The following is a 23842-nucleotide window of genomic DNA, read 5'->3' on the forward strand; positions in this document are numbered from 1 at the left end:
AGTATTATAAATTTTCTTTCCATCACTAATAATTATTCTTGAAATCTCTAAAAATTAATCGATTCAGAAGAAAAACATATTTACTAGATAAGACTGAATTACAGATACAATCTTAACTACTTAAAAACCGATATCTTAACTATAAAGCAGAAATCTGATTGTCTGAAACAGCAAAATCCTGTGGTGTGAAGAAACTTTATAAATTTTCTGTGCTGAATTCCTAAGTCAATTCAATAATTTTTAGCTTTCAATGTCATTTCCACAAAAAGTTGTGAAATATCCATTTAACTATAAAAAAAGAGACGAAAAGCGATTTTTATACTAGCGGTGTTTTGGCTTAAGGTTTGCTCTAGGCTTACATTTTGAAAATTTTACAAAACGTTTTTCAACCATAAAATTATCAGTAGGCACCAGATTTTATTTTTCCAGACGATGAATTAGTAACATTCCGAGGTATTGGTTTAGAAACATCAAAGATTTTAGTAATACGTTTATCAGAATGAATTAAAATAAACCCCATGAAAAGTTTAATTTTTTAGGACTGCTGGAGCAAATTCGACTGTAGGTCCGTCCAATATGCCAATTTTTTTCATGATTTCTTCATTTTTGTCGTTAATATTCCCACTTTATTTTGGAGTATTTGCCAGGGCAAATTCGACCGTAGGTCTGTCCAATACACCAGAGATGCCCGTCGCATATTTGTGTACACAGCTTCTTCACTTGCATTAAGATTCCGACTTTATAGGGTATTGTGTGGTCTTAAAACGTGAACAAAGATTGGCAGTAACTATTACCTAATATAAATACAAATTAGTGAAGTTAGCTTGTCTTACTATATTTACAACAAATTTTTAATTACCTATCTACTTTTTTGTTTCCAACGAAAAGCCAAGAGATTAAAATATTTAATATCTAACTTGTAATAGAATTTGGTTTATGATTTTAGTCATGTGTCCGTTGTTTTAAAGGAAATAGCTCAACAATAGAAATGGTAATTGTCTAATATTGTACAAACTTAGTAATACAATATTATGTTCTTTATTATGTGTTCAACGTTAATTATTAAGAAATTTGTGTCAATTTAAATAACATAGCATTTTGTAGGTTTAGTCATTGTAAGTTCCCATTACTAGAAATAGAACCAATGTATCCGCTTTCGCCAATGAAAACTGAGCAAACGCCAGTGGCGTGCATTACTCTATGACCAAAGGTAGGTTGTGCGCAGTTTTTCAAGTTCGGGTATGAATAATTGTGCAATGAACATTTGGAAATGGTCACTGATTGTTGTGGACAACTAAATAAGTGAGTGTACAATTTTTACTAATTTCTTAGAAGTTGGTTGCATTTATTTTATTAACTTTTACTTTCTATCTACAGTTCCTTGATTTTCTTAAGGTAAGCGCAGTCTTTCAGCATTGATGAACTGCACGCCATTGGCGAACACTAAGCTTAGCAAAAATGTACCACTATCAGAAAACGTAAGGATTACTTCATTCTTTGACATAATTTTGGCAGAGCAAAAAATGTTAAAAATTTAGATTTTTTAGAGACATCATTACGAGGTTAGGAATAATTAACATGACAATATTTGAAAAACTCAACTACTGTCATTATAAGGTGAAAATGTTGCATTATACACTTAACTATTAACCTAACTTAAATCTTCATGCTAATTTTTTCGCTTTTGGGAACAACTCACAGGGTCTCATAGAAACCGTCATATCTCCATTACTGTCATGGTGAGAAATATGATCTATTGAATCTACCTAAATTCAAATACAGAAGTTAACCACAGAAGAAATAAAATGTGCACCTTTATGAAACCAAAGGTTCCAAAAGCAATATGAAAAAAAAATGTATGAAACTTTGTGAATTTTTTATTAATTATATATATATGAAATGACAAAAAGCGAGGTGATAGTAACTTTTGTAATACATTTGTCTAATAAAATGCGCGTGTTTTTAAACATTTTCTCATAATCAGTAATTTTGGATAAAAAAAACGTAAGGTGACCCATTTTTGTTTTATGTTCGCATTCAAAATTTTAATATAGAGAAAATTATATTTTAATTTATAATAATAAAATTTTAAAGTGTATTATATCACCTTTCAAAATCAGTTTTTATTCTTCGGATACACATAGAAATATTCCATTAATTTGGATTTTATTGCAAAGCGGAAATACTCCTATCAAAATACGACATGGGCCTGTCGAGTTATACATACATCAGTTTGATTATAGATTTTTTTTCCTCAGGTTACATACGAGACAAGGTGTCATAATATTATTTAAGAAATCAATGTTCAATTGCCATAAATACAATCGTTCCACTTTGGACAGTGTGGACTCATCGTTTGTTTGTTGTTTTATATGTGAAGTGAGATCCGAAAAACAGTAATGTTTAATGATTAAATACTAAAGTTAATTTGGGTTCATAACAGGTGGGGAAAAAGTAATGTCATAATTCACATTATGAATATTTACTATAATATTATCTTGCATTGATCTTTATTCTGATCATAGACAATCGAAACATATACGCAAGCGTACCAACTGTCGCCGAGCTAACTGTCACAGGCTGACAAGGTGCCGCACTGCCGTGCGTAAATGCGATTTGTAGTAGTATGGGTAAACAATGTTTGCGAGACTTCGTGTGCGCGGTTTCATACTAATAATGGTTCATTGCCCATCTTCCTTGTTTTTATTATCTACGTTAAACTGCATTCTTATTCATGCTAACAAATATAAATACATTAAATAAATTTATATTGTTGAATTACTTTGGCATTACATCTATATTATAAATGAACGTCTGAGGTACTCATTAATTAACATACTTAACCCCTTGGGCAATTTTGGGAGATATTCTTCACAGACAAGAAACAACTGTAGAGACTTATTGGGAGAAATATCTCTATAAAGTTATGCTATCTTATTTCGTAATATGATTTAAGCAATGTTAGAAAGAGAGAACACAGTGCTTTCAGTTTGCACTATAAATTTAATATAAATGTTCCCGAAAAATTAAAAATAATTCCATGAAACAACATGTAGCATTTGAAAAATGTTTGTCAAAGTTTGCAAAATTCTTAGTAAATATTTTTATATTACATAAGCGAAAAAAAATGAAGTGACAATAACTTTTATAATATTTTTATCTAATTAAATGTTTTTTAATTTCGTGCAAAGCAGTAATTACAGTTTACATAATTAAATCATTGATAAGCAACTATAAAAACTTGTTTAAAAACCTTTGATTGCGTTCAAAATTTGAACATTTTTAATTGCATTCGTTTGATATGTATTGCTAAAATCTGAACGAGTCTTTTATTTGCTATTAACACATTGTAGTCGGGCGCTTCAAACAATAGACTCTAGCCCATAGCGGGTGTTTTTCGCGATTAGCGCATAAATATATCGCTTTCCTAAAATTGACACAATTTCTAAACCAAATAATATTTTCAATTGAAATTTTCAAAGAAATCATATATGACATTTGATCATCAAAAATAAATTATACTTAATTGCTTTGATTACATCATAATTTCACCACATTTCAAAGCCGAATATAAAAACCTGATATTAATTCAGTAAATAGAATTCAATATTCAATATTTGAAAATTCCAAGTAAAAGATAACATGTTTATTCATACCATATAGTTATATAATAAATAATAATATATATTTGCCATGCCCGCAATTTTACAATCGCTGGATGTGTGAAATCTGATCGCGTAAATTGAACAGTGTCGCCTAAGGTCGAAGGCGCACACTCAATAACTCATATGTTTAATTGCTTCTTGTCAAAAAAGAGTCTTTTGCGGTTGTCTCGCCTAATTGAAGAGCCCATTCCACTTATGAATCATAGTATTTCACGCTGATAACAAAACTGTATAATGTCGTTTCCCGCCAAAAACCGACAGTCGACAAAAACGGCATTTGCCGTGTCCCGCAGTTGACCGACAGTCCGCGAAAAATGGCAAATGCCGTATCCCGACGACAATGTGTTAAGAAGAGTATTTTATTTTGAAATACGTTAAAAAAGAGCAAATTTATCTGAAATTGAATTTAATGTGAATTTTTTATCTGCTTTCTGACATCGCAAAATGTCATAGGCTCTAGGGGTTAAAAATGAATTCACAAATAACATCAACCATAGTTCGGATTGTTGAATTGATTTAGCTGTAAGTTATTAGTTATTATCCAAGGTACTTTAATAAACATAAGCAATATAATATATTTGATTTCTAATGCACTATTATAAGAATAATAATAAAAAACTGTATTTTATTTTGTTCATAAATAAGTAATAAATAAAATGTAAACATACCAATAATTTTAATCAATTAATTATATTTTCATATTACGAAGGTCAAAAATTATAATTATAATGATTTTTTTATACATAAAGAAATCCTTACATATTCAAATACAATAAATAATTAATAAATTCACAAATATACTACATAATATAAAAAATAATTATCTAATTTTAATTTCACAATATTTCATATTATGTATAATAAGATTCCCGAGCAACTTTCCTTCTGAAATAATCTAAAATAAAAGCACTTCTAGAAGGAAAAAATTATCACATTTACAGGGGCCACTTCATTCTAGTCTTTATTTTTTTATGATATACATACATATTACATTATAGAAAAATTAAAGGAAAGTAAAAATAAAGAATTATTAATCTAATGATAAGCTTATATATTATTATAACAAGACTTTTCATTGATTTGTGATTTTGAACAATATTTGATTAAAATATTTTGTTCAATAATAAAAATAAAAATATGTTGATCTAGTTACATATATACAAAACGAAAAATTATTTTACAAAATAAGGCATTGTTCTATCACATAAGGCAACTCGAGGCACAACTAGAGTTTGTGATTAGAAATCTAATAAATTTTATTTTGAGAATTATCAGATTCACAAGGGCAAGACGTGTATATTTAAATGAATGGAAATTCTCAAGTTCACAGGGGTTAATTACAAGGCAATATGATCACAGCTGGAGCACATGCTATAGCAAAAAGGTTTATGTTACATATATAATATTATTTATCTAGTAGTTTATAATTTTTTTTAAATATTCCAAAAGGAACTGGTTCCATAAATAACAGGTACCTCAGAGAAATAAAACATCGACCGTTCCGGTGACAGCAATTAGAACTGCTTCCAAGTAACCGGGACAGATATATCGATCATCTCCAATCTCATTAACTCTTTACGCATGACATTTAAATGATGTGTTCGCAACTCAACTGCTCCGCATACAAGGGGTAAGTTTTATGGATGGAAATTCTTGGACGCAAGTGGTAAGCAACATAAGGAACAGTTACAGCAGCAGGGCTGTGATCGTTAATGGATGATCATCCAATGTCGATGAAATCGGCCGGGGAAGCAGAGAGGTAAACATCCATATTGGGTGTCGGATGACGATTGCAGTTACCTAATGACTAATTATATATATGATTCTTGCTCGTCTGATGCTTGCTGCTGCCTAGTTGCTTTAAAATGATTCTATACGGCCTCCAGGTGATAGATATCCTTAAGGTTAAACATAACAAACAATATAATCCACGCGTTCATAGATGGCGTTAATTTAATTATTTTACGAAAATACACTTTTTGCAAGTTATGCTTTAATATTAAAAGGAATTATTTGTTTGTGCCCGTACTTACATAATAAGAATATGATGAAATAGTTTTATCCGTATAAAAATTCAATTCTTTCAAGAAAAGCACACAAAAACAATGTTGTATCGGTGATTCAATTCAATATTGTATTTGTATGCCTTTTTTGAAAGAATTGAGTTTGTATACGGACAAAACTAATTATTGATAGCACAAAGGATAATAAATTATTATAAGCAATAATTAGTCCACTGTAATACATCAGATGATTTCCAACTCACCAAATAATTCAATATGTACTAGTACTTCCATCAACAATTACTGCTTATTATATTTTTACTACCTGTAAACAACCAACTTTATTTTTGTAGGAAAGGCTTTGTTAGTGTTAAATTTCCCACTAGATGGCGTTGAGACATATTATATCTACATTTGTTGGTGAAATATTTTGACTTGTCAAATATTATTATTTTTTTAATGATAAACTAATGTTTATAAGACAAGGTTTTTTTAGGATAATAAATTATTATAAGACAGGATAATAAATAATTGTCAGAAGGCGCAGGTTCAATTCCCGTCGGCGTCATTTATTTTTACTCGGGAGATATTTTCAATTTGTATTGATATTACAGGCGACTAATTATTGCTTATAATAAAAATTTTATTATTTAGAAATAGCAATGTTGATTTTAAACACATACACACCAGAAAGATAATTTTATCTAGTTTCAAAGACAGTATTTGATTTAACTTTTAAAATAAGATGTACATATATAGCGCATTTGAAATACACAGAAAACATTGCAAACTGAACAAATGTGATGAAAGTACTGAAGGGTTAATTAGAAATATTTTTTGTAGGTCTTCCAATATATCAGAAGTAGTAGGAACAGAAGGACAATCAATTTTTTTATGTTTCAATTCATTCTCAAAGACGCGATTATAATAATAAAATATTTTAATAATCGATACAATATTATTTGTTTTTAACGTCGACCGATTTTGAAACAACCATTTCTTCCTCACGGCAAAATATATATATAAAGTAATATTGTTTCATTTATTTACAATGGATAACCACATTCAAAAGTATATAATATTTTAATGAATATCATAAACATAAAGGTTATGTCCCCAGTAATATACAGAACTACTACATATAAACAGATTAAAACATAATATATGATACCTACACCAATACATATAATGATACGTATACATTGGCAAACCGAAACGCGAACTGAGCCATGAATTATGGGAAAGGAAGCAACAGCAAATGAAGGGAAACACCACTTGTAGTGAGTTGAGGTTCAGTTCGGAAGTTTGGCTCGTGTATGTATACATAGCATAACATACCCTGTACAGAATGAGCAGTTTACAAATTATGGCCATTTCACATTACATAGTAATTTATTCTAAATATTAAAAAAAGAAACAGTCTTTTATTTATTGCTTAAACACACACTTCCTACATAATAATATACATACATTTAGGGTAAATGGACAAATCAGAACGGTGACAAATCATTTCAGTTTTGAAGTGATATGGTCATAAAAAAAATTGCTTTGTCACTTCTGATTTGTCATGGAACCACATTTACGTATCGCAGACCTCAAAAAGGATGAGACTATAATAATTATGCAAAGTTATTGAATATTAGTGATTCCTCCACATTTTAAATATTTATCATTTCAACCGGAGATCTCAGAAATTGCAACTGGCACAGTCTGTCTAACTCTGGAAGATCTCCGAGATGTAACAGTCTGACATTATGGACTAATTTAGCATTAGAGAGGTCTCCAAGAAGTCACAATCTGACTTTGTGGACTAACCTGTCATCAACTCTACAAGGTCTCTGAGAAGTCTCATTACCAACTTATACGTGGACTAATCCATCAATAAGTCTGCAAGGTCTGTGAAATATCTCATAACTAACTCTGAGAGGCCTCTAAGAGGTCTTAGATTGGGGGCTTTGAAACTCCCTACAATACGATGACTATTAAATCAAAGATTAATGCCATTACGAATTTTTAACATTTGAACGCTCCTCCTTAAACAGTCTGTTTCAGCATTTGAACAAATTTGAATCAGTTTTGAATTAGCATACAAATATGACCTTATGCTTGACAGCTCATCACAATTTGTACAAAAGCTGAAACAGATCTAAAATCGGTATTTAACTGAGACTATTAAAAAATTTGAAAGAGGCGCCGATTTTAGATGTAATGTTCATCAAAAAAGGGTGAGTTTGAAAAAATCCAATGTAAGTCTCATTGCTCTGTTTCAGAACATACGTAATCAGACTTAAACAATATTAATCATGGACACCTCATTAGCAAGTCCGCACATATTTCCTCCAATCGCAAGATGAATATATCCATCTAGCCCAAAGGTAGGTCCCCAGGAGTTCTTGGCTATGAAGAAGGGGACCTCGGCAGTGAGGTCATAGCCGATAATCTGCACGGCGTGGTTGAGGGCGGTCTGTGCACCGGGACAGTGGTGTTGCACCACACCACCGAGGTAGTTCTGCCAAGAGAGGGCGTTCACCGCCACGGCAGCTGGACCCGTTTCGGCCACCCAGCGCACTATGTCCATCTCCCTGCCAACGACCCTAGATGTTATGAGATTAAGTGTAAAAGTTATATCAAATGTACACAGGTTTAAAAATATACATTTACATATGATTTTGCACAAGTATTCCAATTGCATGAAGAGGGTGTGAATATGGTATGTGTTGTAACTCTGAAAAAACTCCGGGATCAACAAAACATTGGAGACTGTTATTTGATGGATAATTGTAATCGAGCTTGGTTAGCCTGCAGGCCAATATCCTAAATTAGCAGGCAGTAGGAATAATTCTGAGCTCGAGACCTTCAATAGCAATGGTATTTCTAAACCTCTAAATCTCTGCATTATCGACAATTCTGCATTTCGTTACAACTACCATCTGTGATGAGCACATCTAACTAAAATCGAAGATGTCGTAAGTCTGAAGAAAGTGGGGAGGGTAAGAAGATACTGCCAGTATCGTCCTCGTGAAAGACCATGAATCGGAATCGAAGTACTGTTTGAAATGTCTTTAGCCGTGTTTAGTGACCAGATCTGAGTAGACAGGCACTTCTAATATTCTTAACCTTTCTCTTTCCTCCCATTTTTCTTATTTGTTTCAATTTAAAAATGTCTCTCAAATGTGGAAGACATAGTTCCATTGGCTCTGGGTAGTTGAACTTTTCAGAATGGAATCACCTAACATAGGTAAAGCCATTTAAAGCAATGTTTTTTTTCATAATAATTGTCTTTTAATTGGTAGCTCTCCGCATGGGTGAATTCAAGTACAGATGTGTGCAAGTTATGTTATAAAATAGAAAATGATGACATCAACAAACAAACATTAGAAATCAGTGGTAATCAAGTCAATATTGTATATAAAAAAATTAAAAACAGGAGCAGTACCAAGACAGATCCTTGGTGAACTCCGGACAAAACGAAGAACAATTAAACAATACCCAATATTGATCGTGTTGAAATCTGTTATATTTTTTTATTGCAATTATTGCAAAATGAAACTGCAGTACAACTTACATCCCACAAGTGAAATCCTTGATCCTAACTCCCCCGGCAGTCCCCTTGGGGGCCCGGCAGACGCTACTCTTGCCTGTGGTGGGGTAGTCAAGTGCGGAGCCCATGCTGATGTCATTCTTCGTCAGCCAGACCAGCAGGCTGCAGATGTCACCGCCCTTGCAGCCAAAGTTGCCATTGGTGGCGCAGTCGATGATTTGCTGCAGATAAATCATTTTAACAGATAGATTCTTAAATTAAATTTATAATGCCCTAGCGGGAGAAAAAAAAAATCTGGGTGTTTTTATATAATAGGCTCAATATAATAGGCCAATAATAGTCTAAAAAAATAGTTGAAATGTTCGCCAATGTTGCTAAGGCAGTTGTCATTAGCTAGAAAAAGACGGAGAATTTTTAACTTCCAATTTAAACAGGATTAAAGCCATACAGCAATAGTAGCCCGCTCACCGGGTGAAAAGATTATCTCCTCATTTATGCACCTCTATCCACAGTTGACACAAGAACAGGGAGAAATGTTCCCTGACACTGTTTACAAATGTTACAAATACTATAAAAGGGACATAATGGGAGAACTCGTGAGTGTGTATATCAATTTATCTCCAAGATTTAACTGTTGCGTCCAGTTGAAATCATGGAGCAAAACATAGAACGATTAAATAGTTTAGTTGCGGCAACAATTTAGAGCATGCTCGTATATTTATGGGAACACTTTTAAAGGTAAAAGTCACAATGGTTAAACGCACTTGCACGCTAAGGGCGGTGAGGTTCCCTGCCCTGCGAGCGGCCATTGCTTCAGCGGCCTGCACCGTGCTGTAGGCCCAGCACGCCCCACAAAGGCCCTGGTCCGCTACTGGACTGATCACACCAAGGTCTCGCCTGGAAAGAAAATAATCACATTTTTCAGAAAAGGTATTCAAAATTGCGAACAAAATATAATTTATGTTACATATACGTTTAATTAAAAATAAAACACTGTTTTTGGATATAATTAACGTACTTCAGGACCGATGGTCCCTTCATCAAGATACATTGTTAACTAAACTTAAATTATGTGTAGACATATTACGGACTAAGGGCATTTTTGCCAAAGTTTGTAAATTGCATTTTTGTCAGTTCCGACCGCTTTTTTGTAGTTACTGGTGTAGCGAAACTGTGACTGCACTGTATTAGTTGGGGTTAGAAGGTTCTGCTGGAGGTCCTATGCAACACAGCCGAATAACAAGTCCCAGAACTACATTCTGTCCAAGTTAAGAACAACCTGCTGTAGTACGAAATTAGGTATGTCGTCGCATTAATTCGTAGACTGCATAACTCCAAATTTTTCGAAAATACGTTTTTAATGCCATCTGGTGTTAAAATTAGACCCGCATCGACTAGTAAAACTCGAAAATTAAAAAAAAAATTAACCTTTTAGATAAACACAAATTAGGAAACTGCGTAAAATTACGGTGCCATTTTTACTCGCGAATACTTCGTAACTCCTTAATTCAGTATTGGCCAGTGAGCCGTGCACGCTTGTTGTGTTTTTGACTGAGGAAATTTATTTACGGTGTAATAGTTTTACCGTGAAATTAACTGAGATAAGTTGATTAATCAATTTTGAACATTTTATAACCTTAATTTTAATTGTGAAGTCACGAATAGTGTTTTGTATCTGTAGTCTAAACTGACGTCTTCTGCACCGTGTGACGATCTGCCGTAGCTCTCTTGTTTTATGTGCCTCTGCGGTTTCGTAAATACCTAATAGGTCCTTGTTCTGTGATTATCTCTTCTTCAAGGTCACCATCTCTTTGCAAGTGGATCTCCTCCTGATGCATATCCGGATCCGGTTCTTCACTGTCCTATTCAAACAAACCCAAAATATTTACGGTGGAATGTGCGGCAATTCCATCTCGTCTCTCCTCAGACACAGTCCGTTCTCTGTCAGGCATCTTCTGCGGGTCAAGCACATGTCTTGGTATGCCATCTACTTCGATGTTGTTGACTGAAGTAAGTCCTGTCACCCTTCCATGCACGATGTGCATCTCCCATCTACTGGTTTAACCGCAAGAAGATCGCCCACTTAGAGCTCAGTCAATACTTCCTCTTCTATATTCACTTGCGCAGAAGGGTGTCTCCACGAGTGTGAAGTGTGAACTATACTAGACAGCGCAATACCTCGATCATCCTGACTTTTTGCAGCCAAAGATTGTACCGAAACACTGCCTGCAGGGGATCGCTTCCACTTCTGGCTGCAGTTCTCTTTATTGTTTGATGATGTCGTTCAACTATACCGTTTCCAGCTGGTCGGTATGCCGCGCAAAATCTTTGACGAACATTCCATCTCTTACACTTATCTGTAACACTGTAGGAACAAAATGCAGTACCATTGTCCATGAGAACTACTTTGGGCGGGCCTCTTTCCCGAAACACTTCTTCCAAATGTCTGATAATCGAAGCTGCATTATCTGACTCGATTTCCTGCCACACGGCAAATCTACTTGGACCGCAATCGATAAATGTGAGTAAATTTCCTACCGAAATGAGTAACATCAACTGCCAAGTGACTCCAGGTTGTCACAACATTAAGATTACCCGCTTCATGGGATGATGGTGGAGGGTCAATTGTCCTGCATTGTACGCAGGAACGCACGCATCTATCGACGTCCTTTCTTCTCGCCTCGGGATCGACCAGCCGGGCAAGATGAAGCGTTCACTTTACTTCAAAGTGATGCTGAGCATGAAGAGTTTCTACGCTTAAAGCACATGTTTGCTCACCAGTTCCACTTTCAAGTCTCTCCCACCTATCTTCACACTCTGAGGAGTCTCTTTCACAACGTTTCCTGTCATGGCTACTCTTTGCCCGGGTCTTGCAAACCCTAGTAAGTACATCAGTTTTATTTCTACAGGACAACAAGGGTGATCGACAATGTCAGATCAAATTCTTCTACAATCTCCTTCATCAACTCCAAGCGTCACTTAACGATCATCTCTGACACGACTACTCCCGGTCAGTGTAGATTTCACCCAGCACAAAACCGTCGCCGAATCTGTAATGATCTCCAGAGTTTGAAGATTTCACTTGAGAGTCAGATTTAATCCCTTAAGGAAGGAAAAGTACCAGCATTTACAAGACTTAAAACAGACATTAGAAAAGGATTACCACTCCTTTAACGATAACCTTCCGCATCATTAAAATGCGTTAATAAAACACAACATTGTTGTGTTTTATTTTGTAAATGTAAAATTCCTATCTCCCAAATTTTCCGCTAGGTTGTTCATAAAACTGTTCGCAGAAAAGTATGTATCTTTTGTAAAATGCGTATCTCCATTCTCGGTTTTTACGTAAACTTCCTAACTCCGATTTGAAATAGAAAGCCTTAACTTACAAAAGTTTAATGATTGAAAATAAATTTCCAAATATATTATATGTTCGAAACATAAATAAAAAGAATAAGCCGTCTTTCATTTTTTTTCACTACGAGGTTTTTTGTGCCTCCTGTAAAATTTTACATTTGGGAGTTACGCATTCTACGAATTAATGCGACGATGTGTTGCACATACCACCCCTCCCGCTACGGTCCTTTCACCACCACTCAGCCGCGGCAAATCACTCCACCCCCAATTCATTATGTCGTTGACTGTCATGTTGTGTGCCCGCACTCCGAGATATTAACCAATTCAGACCAGGCGATAAAATGGATGTTCAGCCGATACGTCTAAATTCATTATCACCAATTACGAAGAACAAAAAATGACAGGTAAGCATTAATTAATCATGTCTTATATGTATAGCTATTCGAATTGCAACAATGTATTTTTATAAATCTAATGTTAGTGTTGATCAGTTTAATTTATCTTTATAGGTGGTGAACAAACCTGAACACACAATGATAATCAATATGTATAAAAAAATTATATCTGGAACCCTAATATCTCATAAACATGTGCCATTCATACTATTTCTGAGCAGGCGGGTATTGGGCTATACTCTGTAAATTATACAATTTTACGGTATACAAGAACCGGTGAAGTTGAATCGCCAAATAAAAAGAGACAGCGACTCACCTTTTTTTCGAAAATCGACGACTTCGATAAAAACGCAATCAGATCACACTTTTTACTTCTCAAAACCATATCCCACAATAAATAAAGTTTTGAAGGCTGTCAATAACGAGATTCCTTGCCAATTTAAGCGTAGTTCTTTCCATATGGTAATCAATGAATTGGGTTATTAATATTGCTATCTAAAAAGGGGCAGTTCGTTGTCGAAGCGTGAAGACTTAATTCTTTGTGGTAGAGATTATTTAAGAGCTATCGAGAGACACAGTTTCGAATTGTATGTGAATTGTCGCTTTCATTTCACTTTTCGTGATAATTTAAAAATATTCAAGAAGCCACTTTATAACTCTCCATTAGTATTCAACAATGAGAAGTACATGTTATGGTAGTTAGTCCCAAAATTGCTGCACTGAAAAAAAAATCCTGACTTCTAGAAATCTGGTATTGGTGAAAATTTAAAAATAAAATGTAAAAGTAAAGGAAAGAAACGTGTAAAAAAGGATTAAAATGTGTACAAACTTTGGCGAAAATGTCCATGCAAAAAACTGACAAATGGGTTTTGCATAAATGTGCATAAAATTCCCGTGGACAACTGATTGTGGTCAGAATTTATTATGATTCTATTTTCATGATAACTTACTTGTTTTTTTGCAAAATGATGTTTTCGTAAATTGTACCATCTTATTAGTATGTAATCTACCTTAAGGCGATGCACTACGTCGTGTAACATTTTAAATTGAGCCGCTATCAATAACAACCCTAAGTAGATGGCGATAAGGTTTAAATTCCTACTTAACACCATCCGCCTGTTTTGATTTATGCAAGAAAAAAACATGGCCAAAAAGTGCCTTTTATTTTATTTTGTGGATGTTCAGGCATAAATATTTAATTTTTTTCCGATCATTTTATAAATAACTTAACATGCCACATTATACAATAAAATCATAACCGAAAATGGGTTCGTAAGTAGGAGAATTTGAACTTTAAAGCAGTTTTCATAGGCCTTGTACATAATTTTTTTCTGGGCTTATAAAAAGACTTATTAAAAAAATACTCGCTTATTTCAAAGGCCAAGATGTATTCTACTCGCAGTATTTAATTAAAGCATCTGAAACATTTCTAGGTGATCAAATTTTCAAACCAAAAACACATGATTTTGCATTGCTACGTATGGCATTGCCTTAAGAATTTTCTCCAGAGTAGCTAGTTATAGTCCAAGAAATGATTTTTTAATAATAATAATAATGTTTCTTTATTTTATTTGAACAGAGCTGAGAGTGCAATACTCTGTCTGCCATATAAAAGAGTATGTCTAAATAAATAAATAAATTACATGATATTAGGTTCAAAAAAAAAAGAAACATATTTATCACTTGTACTATGACTACGGTGGCTTGAGGGAAATTCTCCATATACGGTGTAGGGGTGCGCCCTGCCACTGGGTAACAGCCTGGATAAGAGTGTTTTCCGATATCCGGTAGCGCTGACTCTTGGCGCATCAGGGCAGCAAACCCATGCACCCTTCCCTCTGTGAACATTTGTGAGGCACTTCATCGCTAAGGGAGACCGAACACCGCCCTGTATGCGTGGTTATACTGTACTCGGAGTGCGTTCATGATGCCATGTGTGTACCTTGTCCATAGTTCGCTAGTGTAAAACTCATGCATCATGTTTGGAATAGTTGCTTCACCGGAGGACTGCACCTGTTGAATCTCCTGTCAAGCATATTCGCTCACACGCTCAGTACTCTTCTTTGGCGTTGTATGTCCGGTCGGTGGCCGAGTTGACATCGCGCTTTGGTCCCACCCAGGCGTAGCGTGTTCAATTCCTCGGCTGGCTAAGTCCTCCATCACAACACAAGCAACATTTTCCGCTTTCTGTGGTGGTAGTAGGAGATTTTCAAATATTGTCAGGTTATTCGTAACACGGGAATGTTTGTCTTTCTTTTAAAAAAAAAAAAAAAAAAAAGTCATTTTTATCATTTAGGTCATCAGTGCAAAATGCCCCGAATATTTTATTTCATTACATATATATAAAAGTATCCTTAAGGATACGCTGGCGAATAAGAGGTTAACCAAGTAACTTTAACCCTTTCCGGTCCTATGTTTAGTATGTCTAGACACATTTCTTCCGCCAACTCCTGTCTCTCTTAAGTCTAGCTCGATATTACACAAAGCAATTTCTAAAATAACTTTTAATACGAATTGTATCTCAAATTGAGAACGACAATAATCTTCATTAATTAACTATTTAGAAATCAGTGTTGGGTAAATCAACAATAATTAGGGGGGCTTAGGATCACAGGGGCCTAGCTCCAAAAACTGGTGTTTTGAGTTAAGCTTTGTTTCGGTAAAGACATAATCATATTTATTAGTGACACAAAGCTCTATCTCATGCAAACAACTGCTTAAGATATATAATTGGGCATATCAGTTGGGCATGCAGTTGGGCATACATATTAGCATTCCAATCTTTATTTTTGTTTATCTCAAAACAATGTTTTTGTAGATAAACCCCTGTTATTCTAAACCCCCCAATTAAGGATCGCAACGGGTTGTCATTGGGTATTTGGTGATGTCCCCTGATTCTGATTTGAGCCTTTTTCCCATTACGGCGGGGAAATGACACCTTCGACGCATTAGATCACTGTATGATCCAAATTATAAAATACTGCACTGTGAAATTTCAAGAAACTTACCAATCAAACTTCAGAGGCAACCCACTAGCCTTTGCTGCCCTTCGCGTTCTATGGCCTTCATCTTCCCCCAGGTTCCACCTCTCCGGCACCCCCTTCTCAGAGACCTGCGCCTTGTTCTTGAGCTGGTGCTTCCGCGACAGCATCTTGACTCGGTCCAGATGCAACGCCAGGAACTCATCTTCTGTCAGGTCTGAGAACTTGGTCAGCCCATAGTTTGCCCCCAGGTTACTGTTCAGTTTTCCAGAGTTTAATTCTTGGATACGTGTGAGGGTTCCCTAGAAAAGAAGGTTGAAGTTGTTATGAATACATAGCAGCAAATAATTGTTTACTTGTTAAATGTTTAGGAATTAAACATATTCTAATGTGTGAAAAAACCCTATTTTAAAGTGTATTAGTGTATGAAATACAAGGTGTTCCGGGGCATTTTCGATACAAACAATTCAACTTTTGTACCTGAAAAACGTTTAAATTTAGAAATAGTTATAAATTTTTTTAATCGCACTATCATGTAGAATCAATCATCTCCCAAAGTTTGTGTATTTTATCCCCCGACACCTTGTATAATACGAAATGTGAAATAATCCTCCAGTTCTCCAGTTGAACGGTAACCAAAATAATACATGATTTTTAGAAAACATAATTTATTTAACCCTTCAAGCCATGGACATATGAATATTAGTAGACCTGCCCTAAGTGATTAAAAGCGTATTATTCCCCACTCCCCATACCGGTTCCATTGGAGCCGGCTGGGCTCGCGTATGGCTTCCCGTGAATCTTGAGAATGTGACGTCATCATTCATGTTCGAACTAGCGTCGAGCTATGGTCGAGGCATTTTATGAAATAACACGGCAAAATAGTGGCTTGTGATGTGAAAACTTGTAAAAATAGATGTGTAAAAGAGAATAAACCTAATTGTCGTATTACATTCCATATGTAAGCATCATTTTAAGCTTATTCACGTCGTATAATATGAATCAGTTGTAGAAACATATACTATCACATCGAGCCAACATTGGTCGAATGTAGCGATTCTCAAGTGTGCGCATCGTTGTTACTGGGAAGTAAATTATGAACACTTATAAAAGTGTCTTAACTAAATACGTAAACATAACGTGGCGAGTAATTTGCGCTCCCATGTAAAAATGTCTATTCATTCAAAAGCAGATTTTACTTTTAAGAACTAAATGTTGATATTATAATGCGAGATGCCTATATACTGTCAGATTGATTTATTGACGAATCACAGTCAGCTTTACCCCCTTCGTTCTTCAACAGTTGATCTTACCCCTCACCTTTAATTTCTAGTCTATATATTCATATGTCTGTGCTTCAAGCTAATTTGTTCAGTTTTGCGAACAAATAGCGGTTACCCGCAGAGTCAATTTGTTCACTTTTGAGAACAGTTCATGTACTGGACAATTACGCCAATGACATAGACTGTAAAATGCCGGTTTCCTCTCGGGGGTACCTTAAGGAAGGATTTGCAATTGAAACACAACTTTGCGAATGTCGTCGGACAACTGACTGTTTGGGTCAGTTGTTTTCGTATTTATTGGTTTAAAATTCAACAGTTTCTACATGTGTTAATGTGGAGCAATTATTCTTATCTCTAAACAGGAAGCACGAAAACTTTAAGGAACCAAGAAAAATAACCGAAATTTAATTACTACGGTTAAATCCCATTTGACACATAATACGTGTCCAGTGACATAAAGGGTTCGGCGTTGTTAAATGTGTGATTTCAGAAAATATTAATTTCCTTAATTATTTCAATAATTACATATTTACTCCCAGCCGATATATTTGCGGGAGTAAGGCAAGGAGGGTGTATGTCCCCCATCCTATTTAATGTATACATGGACGAGTTGTCAAGTCGCCTGGACATCAGAGCGGGCTGTCGTGTTAACAATGTATGTATAAACCATATAAGCTATGCAGACGACATGATCCTCCTAGCTCCGTCGATCAAGGGATTAAGATTACTTCTAAACATTTGTGAAGAATATGGAAAACAGCATAATATGATGTATAACCCGAAGAAGACGGAATTGATAGCGTTCCACCACGGAAAAAATCCAGATACAAGTAAGATGCTCCCCATATACCTTAACGAGGCAAGAATAAATACATGTTCGAACGTAAAATACTTGGGGCACATTATTAATCAAGACCTATCGAACGATGGCGATATTGAACGACAAAGGAGAAGCCTAAACATAGTGTCTAATATGATTGCCTGCAGATTTTGCAAATGCAGCAATACCGTTAAGAAAATACTGTTCAACGCATTCTATACTGGCCTGTATACGTGTGAGACATGGTGTCACTATCGAACTTGTTCGATGGAACGACTCCGAATTCAATATAATGACACATGTAGAATCATATTTGGATACCGAAGATACAGCAGCGCATTGACAATGTTCACGGAATTAAAACTAAATGGATTTGCCGGCCTGATGAGTCACCGGGTCACTGGAGCCAGGATGCGGCTAATGGCCTCTGCCAACACGTTGGTGACCGCAGCCTACCAGCACCGAACGTCACTCCTGAGTGACCGCTGGGCCCAAGCTCACCCGAGACCACGCCCTGCATAGTTGTACTCTGTTGTTAATTTATTCTTCTTCATATATTTTTCACCTATTGTACAAAAAATATGTATATATATATGGGACGTGTGGGATTGCACTAACCTCCCCACATCCTGGAATAAAAAATATTATTATTATTATTATGTACATCCACCTGCTGTCCAGTACAGCTCATATGTTCCCATAGAAATCGTTGTTTCTGTAATATTAGAAATGTGATCTTAACGGTGTTAGAAAGAGAAAACACCACGATTTATATTCAAATATAGAGGTTGACCACGGAGAAAAATTAAAATGTACACCCTGATGAAATATAGAAAAATTAAAATGTACACCCTGATGAAATATAGAAAAATTAAAATGTACACCCTGATGAAATATAGAAAAATTAAAATGTACACCCTGATGAAATATAGAAAAATTAAAATGTACACCCTGATGACAAAAAAGTGAGGTAACAATAATGTTTATAGTACATTAATTTGTCAAATAATTAAAAAAAAAATTGTTTTCAGTAATTTCAGTTCAGTTTTTGGTTGAAAAAACGTAAGGTGAGTCATTTTTAAAACTTGTTCACTTTCAAAATAATAATATTTCAAAAATTATATGTTTATATCCAATAGTAAAATCTGAAAGCGTATTTCATCACCTTTAAAATATAGTTTTTACACAGACATAGGAATTAATAGACGAGAAGATAAAGGCGAGGGGTAAAATCAACTGTTGAAGAACGAAGGGAGTGAAGATGACTGTGATTCGTCAATAAATCAATCTGACAGTAAATAGGCATCTCGCATTATAATATCACCATTTACTTCTTAAAAGTAAAATCTGCTTTGAATGAATAGACATTTTTACATGGGAGCGCAAATTACTCGCCACGTTATGAACAAATTTGCGAAGTCCAAATTCGGCAAAGTAAGGCAGCTTCTATATTCAGAGTCATAGTTAGTTCAGAGTATTTAGTTAAGACACTTTTATAAATGTTCATAATTTACTTCCCAGCAACCAACCAGCTTTGTGTTTCGCGTCCAGACGTTTCTCGATGTGATAGTAACAACTGATTCATATTATACGATGTGAATATGCTTAAAATAAAATAAAATAATGCTTATATATGGAATGTAATACGACAATTGGGTTTATTCTCTTTTTTCGCATCTATTTTTACCAGTTTTCATAGTACAAGTAAACATTTTGCCGTGTTATTTCGTAAAATGAACCGATGATGCCTGGACCATAGTTCGCACAAGAATGATGACGTCACGTTTTCAAATATCACTTGAGGCCGTACGCGAGCCCAGCCGGCTCCAGTGGAACCGGTATGGGGAGTGGGGATAATACGCTTTTAATCACTTAGGGCAGGTCTACTAATATTCATATGTCTATGAGTTTTTAGTTTTCAGATACATCCAGAAAAAATTCCATATATTTGGGTTTAATTGCAAAGCGAAAATACACAAAAATTCTTCGACCTTCTGACAGCGTCTTCAAGAAATATAACGGTCAATATGCCAGAGGCCATAAAAGCCTTTAAAAAAATTAGCTGTACATAATTAGTACCAAATAAACTTGAAATTTACCATTTACAATTCTAACTAACTAACTAACCATCTAATTTATTAATTTGCTTTCACTTCATCTGTTCGATCGCCAATTCCTATATAACCTAAAAATATGTAAAAATAATTGTTTATCATAAATACTCTTCTATTATTCTGACTATTGACATGGCCCTACTTAAGTATCTGATTCACTTGATCATGCCATGTCTTCCTCGGGCATCCCCAAATTCTGCTACCATTCACATTTGCGTCATAATTCAGACATAAATATCCACATAGAGCTTACTGCGGGACAATGCATTATTTTTATCAATATTTGAAGAGCTATTTTTATAAGATAAATCAAAAATTACCATTACAACACTCAGATTTGGCATCGACCATATATTAAATGAAGAGACCATTTTAATACATATTCAATAATTCCGTATATTAAATGAAGAAACCATTTTAATACATAATCAATAATTCCGTATATTAAATGAAGAAACCATTTTAATACATAATCAATAATTCCGTATATTAAATGAAGAAACCATTTTAATACATTAATAAATTAGAAAAAAGACAGTAAACACAACATAAAATAAATGCCAGACAACTTTAAAATGCAAGTAGGTACTCATTTAGTTACAGAAAGATTGCAAGAAATATATATTGTAAAGTGAACAAAACATACAAAGCATGTTTTGTGAATATTTTAATTGTTCAATCTGCAACTTGCAAGTGCCGTGATAAAAAAATTGATGTGTAATACACTAATATAAAAATGACTTTCTTAGGTATTATTATTATAAATTTATATCAGCCAATTCACATTAACTGTTTAGCTGTATTTGCATGCATATACAATACACTGATATGATTCATTAAGTGCAATAAATTAATAAACAATACTGATAACTAAGTCCGACTGAGACCTTGTTTTGTTTTGGAACACAAATCAATGTGTGTCATATTATTATTTATAATACAATCAATCAAAGCCAATACCAATTGAGATTTGCACACACACTAAACATCAAAAGTTAAGGCGATGCAATACGTCGTGTAATATTTTAAAATGAGCCGCTATCAATAACAACTCTTACGTAGATGGCGATAAGGTTTAAATTCCCGCTTAACACCATCCGCCTGTTTTGATTTATGCAAGAAAAAAATATGGCTAAAAAGTGCCTTTTATTTTATTTTGTGGATGTTCAGGCATAAATATTTAGTTTTTTTTCAATCATTTTATAAATAACTTAATTTGCCACATTAAACAATAAAATCATAACCGAAAATGGGTTCGTAAGTAGGAGATTTGAACTTTAAAACAGTTTTCATAGGCCTTTACATTATTTTTTTCTGGGCTTATAAAAAGACTTATCTAAAAAATACTTGATTATTTCAAAGGCCAAGATGTATTCTACTCGCAGTATTTAAATAAAGCATCTGAAACATTTCTAGGCGACCAAATTTTCAAACCAAAAACACATGATTTTACATTACTACGTATGGAATCGCCTTAATGTATTATTCTAAATAAATTTGAGAGGTTCAGGTGTATGGTTAAAAAATATTTTTATTTAACCGTTAGGAAAAGGAAATTCCTGTACCGCAATATATTATCATCTTGTAATAATTTTGACAAAGTCGATTGCTCGACAATAAAGTAGTGTTCTCTTATACTTTCTCTAAGAGATTCATTTTAACCATCAGCCAGAGGGAAGCATCTAAAATCATTTCATCCCAATTGCCTCTCAGGCGGGAGCTGTCTTAACTCATTTCTAGGTTTGAATCCTCGCTGTATTGTGTACAAGCATGATACAGAAGTCAAATTCATTTCTAAAAATTACCTTCTCATATCTCTAGCAACATCCCTACAAATATGTTCAGTAAATTTATTTGTTTATCTTGGGTAAGGATATAAAGGGCCCGAGATAAGTTTTCTCTTTCAGCTCGTTTCAAATTTGCAGCGTCGGTTCAAACGGTTTTGTTAGTGATGCATGCGCAATAGAATAGTGAGATATCAGTGGAACTGTGTGTCACTTTTGCAACCAGCGTATGCTAGAATATTGTTTCGTAATTTAAATATAATATTTTAACTAACGTAGTGCCCAGAAAACAGAATTTTAATTTGATTAATATTTAAAAAAATATGATTGTTCTTTCGTTGTAAGGGAAAATTTTTATCTTTATTCTCGAAGCTAAAAAAAATACTTATGTAAGATTGCATACCGTGCAAAAATGTTCATACACAAATATTTATTTAATAAAAACACCAGTGATATCGGCGCATAGATCAAATAATGTGATATAAAAATTCAAACTTAAACAGACGTAAGTATCAGTCGGTAAGGCCCAGTTAGCGTAAATATTCAGTAATGTTTTATCTGCTCGGTAATATTTAATTTTGTTTATATAAACATCGCCCGATCCAATTATTTTGAGTTATTCAAGATATGGATCGTTAATTTGAGCGAGGTTTACACAAAGAATGATCTTGTGAAATATATTTAAATACAGTTTTAAAAAGTATTATTGGTTGGCGAGACGAGATGAAAAAATGTGCCGCATGGAGTTGAAATCACCCATACATTTGAATGCAGCCTAAAGGTTGAAGGGGGTTGGATAAAGAACAGAATAAGGGTGATTCTTCATGAATCTTTTGGCGTCTAGTTTTGAACATAACGTTTTAAAGCTGGCAGCTCTCTTCAAACCCCCAACCCATACATCTGTGGACAATGTCTTCTTCAATGGCTTCTCTTTCAAAACCAAGGATGTCATCCAGTGATACTTTGATTCCAACAGACATCTGGCATAGCTTCAGAACAGTTCCATTTGAAGTGGGAGATTGTGTTGGTAATGTCACCCTCTTTAGTCTCGCTCCTTACCCACCCAATCTACCACTCGGCGTTTATTAAACATTAATCTAAACCTTAGAACCTAACCTAAACATTGCAGTAGAGGGATAATATTTCCCTAACCGCTGCACTTTTAATAGGCACAGATTATGGAAATTACACTTCCTTTCAACTTAATTACTACAAGAAACAAATTTGATCACTTGGCTGCCATTTTGGACTTTTTCTGTATGAAATCACACTTGCAAAAGTTTCGTTTCAATTTAAACATGCATAAATGATTTAATTAACCCAAAATAACAAATTAATAACCTATTTTGTACTTGTAAATAGTTGTTTCTTGTAGGAATGTTTGAAGCAAAGTGTATTCCACAATTTGTGCCTAAAAGTGCGGCAGTTAGGGAAACAATTACCCAAAAAACAGTGTAGCATTTAGATCATTAATAATTTTGTTGACATTTTTGCACTAAATCGCGATATTTTTGTGCGTAATAGAAACTTCTTAAGGTTAATATTACGAGATATTGTGGAAATTTATTCTTACCTTAAAATTATTAAATCTATTCGTATATTCTTCAGAATCGGGAAGATACGTTTTATTAAAGGTGTGAATATAATCATCAAATTCTTTTTGAATATCGGCGTCAGGGTTCTTTATCCTGATCGGAATACCCAAGAATAACAGGAATATGATACCTGTCCAATTGCAAACAGTTTTCCATGACGGCATTCTCAACTAAACATTAACAGGTAATTCTTAATTATTATGACGAAACTCGACTTCAAAATAAATTTAATAACTCCGAAATAATATTCCTATCAAATCACGAGTGATTGCTCCTGTCACTGTCATCCGCGGATTTGCGCGGA

General features: G+C 34.4%; 1 protein-coding gene across 1 annotated transcript; it reads right to left on the reverse strand.

Moving 5' to 3' along the window:
* Positions 1-6630: 6630 nt before the first annotated feature.
* LOC149413616 (cathepsin O-like) lies at positions 6631-23827 on the reverse strand. Its single transcript, XM_089644673.1, has 5 exons — positions 23517-23827; positions 15970-16244; positions 9974-10106; positions 9234-9430; positions 6631-8262 (listed from the first exon to the last, which is right to left on the reverse strand). The coding sequence occupies exons 1-5, from the start codon at positions 23700-23702 to the stop codon at positions 7956-7958; spliced, it is 1098 nt and encodes a 365-aa protein (XP_089500799.1). The 5' UTR covers positions 23703-23827; the 3' UTR covers positions 6631-7955.
* Positions 23828-23842: the final 15 nt, after the last annotated feature.

The sequence above is a fragment of the Hesperophylax consimilis genome, chromosome 21 (assembly GCF_061612785.1).
Source record: "Hesperophylax consimilis isolate HC1 chromosome 21, BYU_Hcon_1.0, whole genome shotgun sequence".
Lineage (NCBI taxonomy): Eukaryota > Metazoa > Arthropoda > Insecta > Trichoptera > Limnephilidae > Hesperophylax > Hesperophylax consimilis.

What these genes read in the sequence shown, in the direction of transcription:
- LOC149413616 (XM_089644673.1), bottom strand. Translation starts at nt 23,702, where the DNA reads ATGCCGTCATGGAAAACTGTTTGCAATTGGACAGGTATCATATTCCTG. An exon ending in ATAGATTTAATAATTTTAAG is followed by an intron (nt 16,245 to 23,516) that starts GTAAGAATAAAT and finishes CTTCTTTTCTAG; the next exon opens with GGAACCCTCACACGTATCCA. An exon ending in AAGGATTTCACTTGTGGGAT is followed by an intron (nt 8,263 to 9,233) that starts GTAAGTTGTACT and finishes CATAACATCTAG; the next exon opens with GGTCGTTGGCAGGGAGATGG.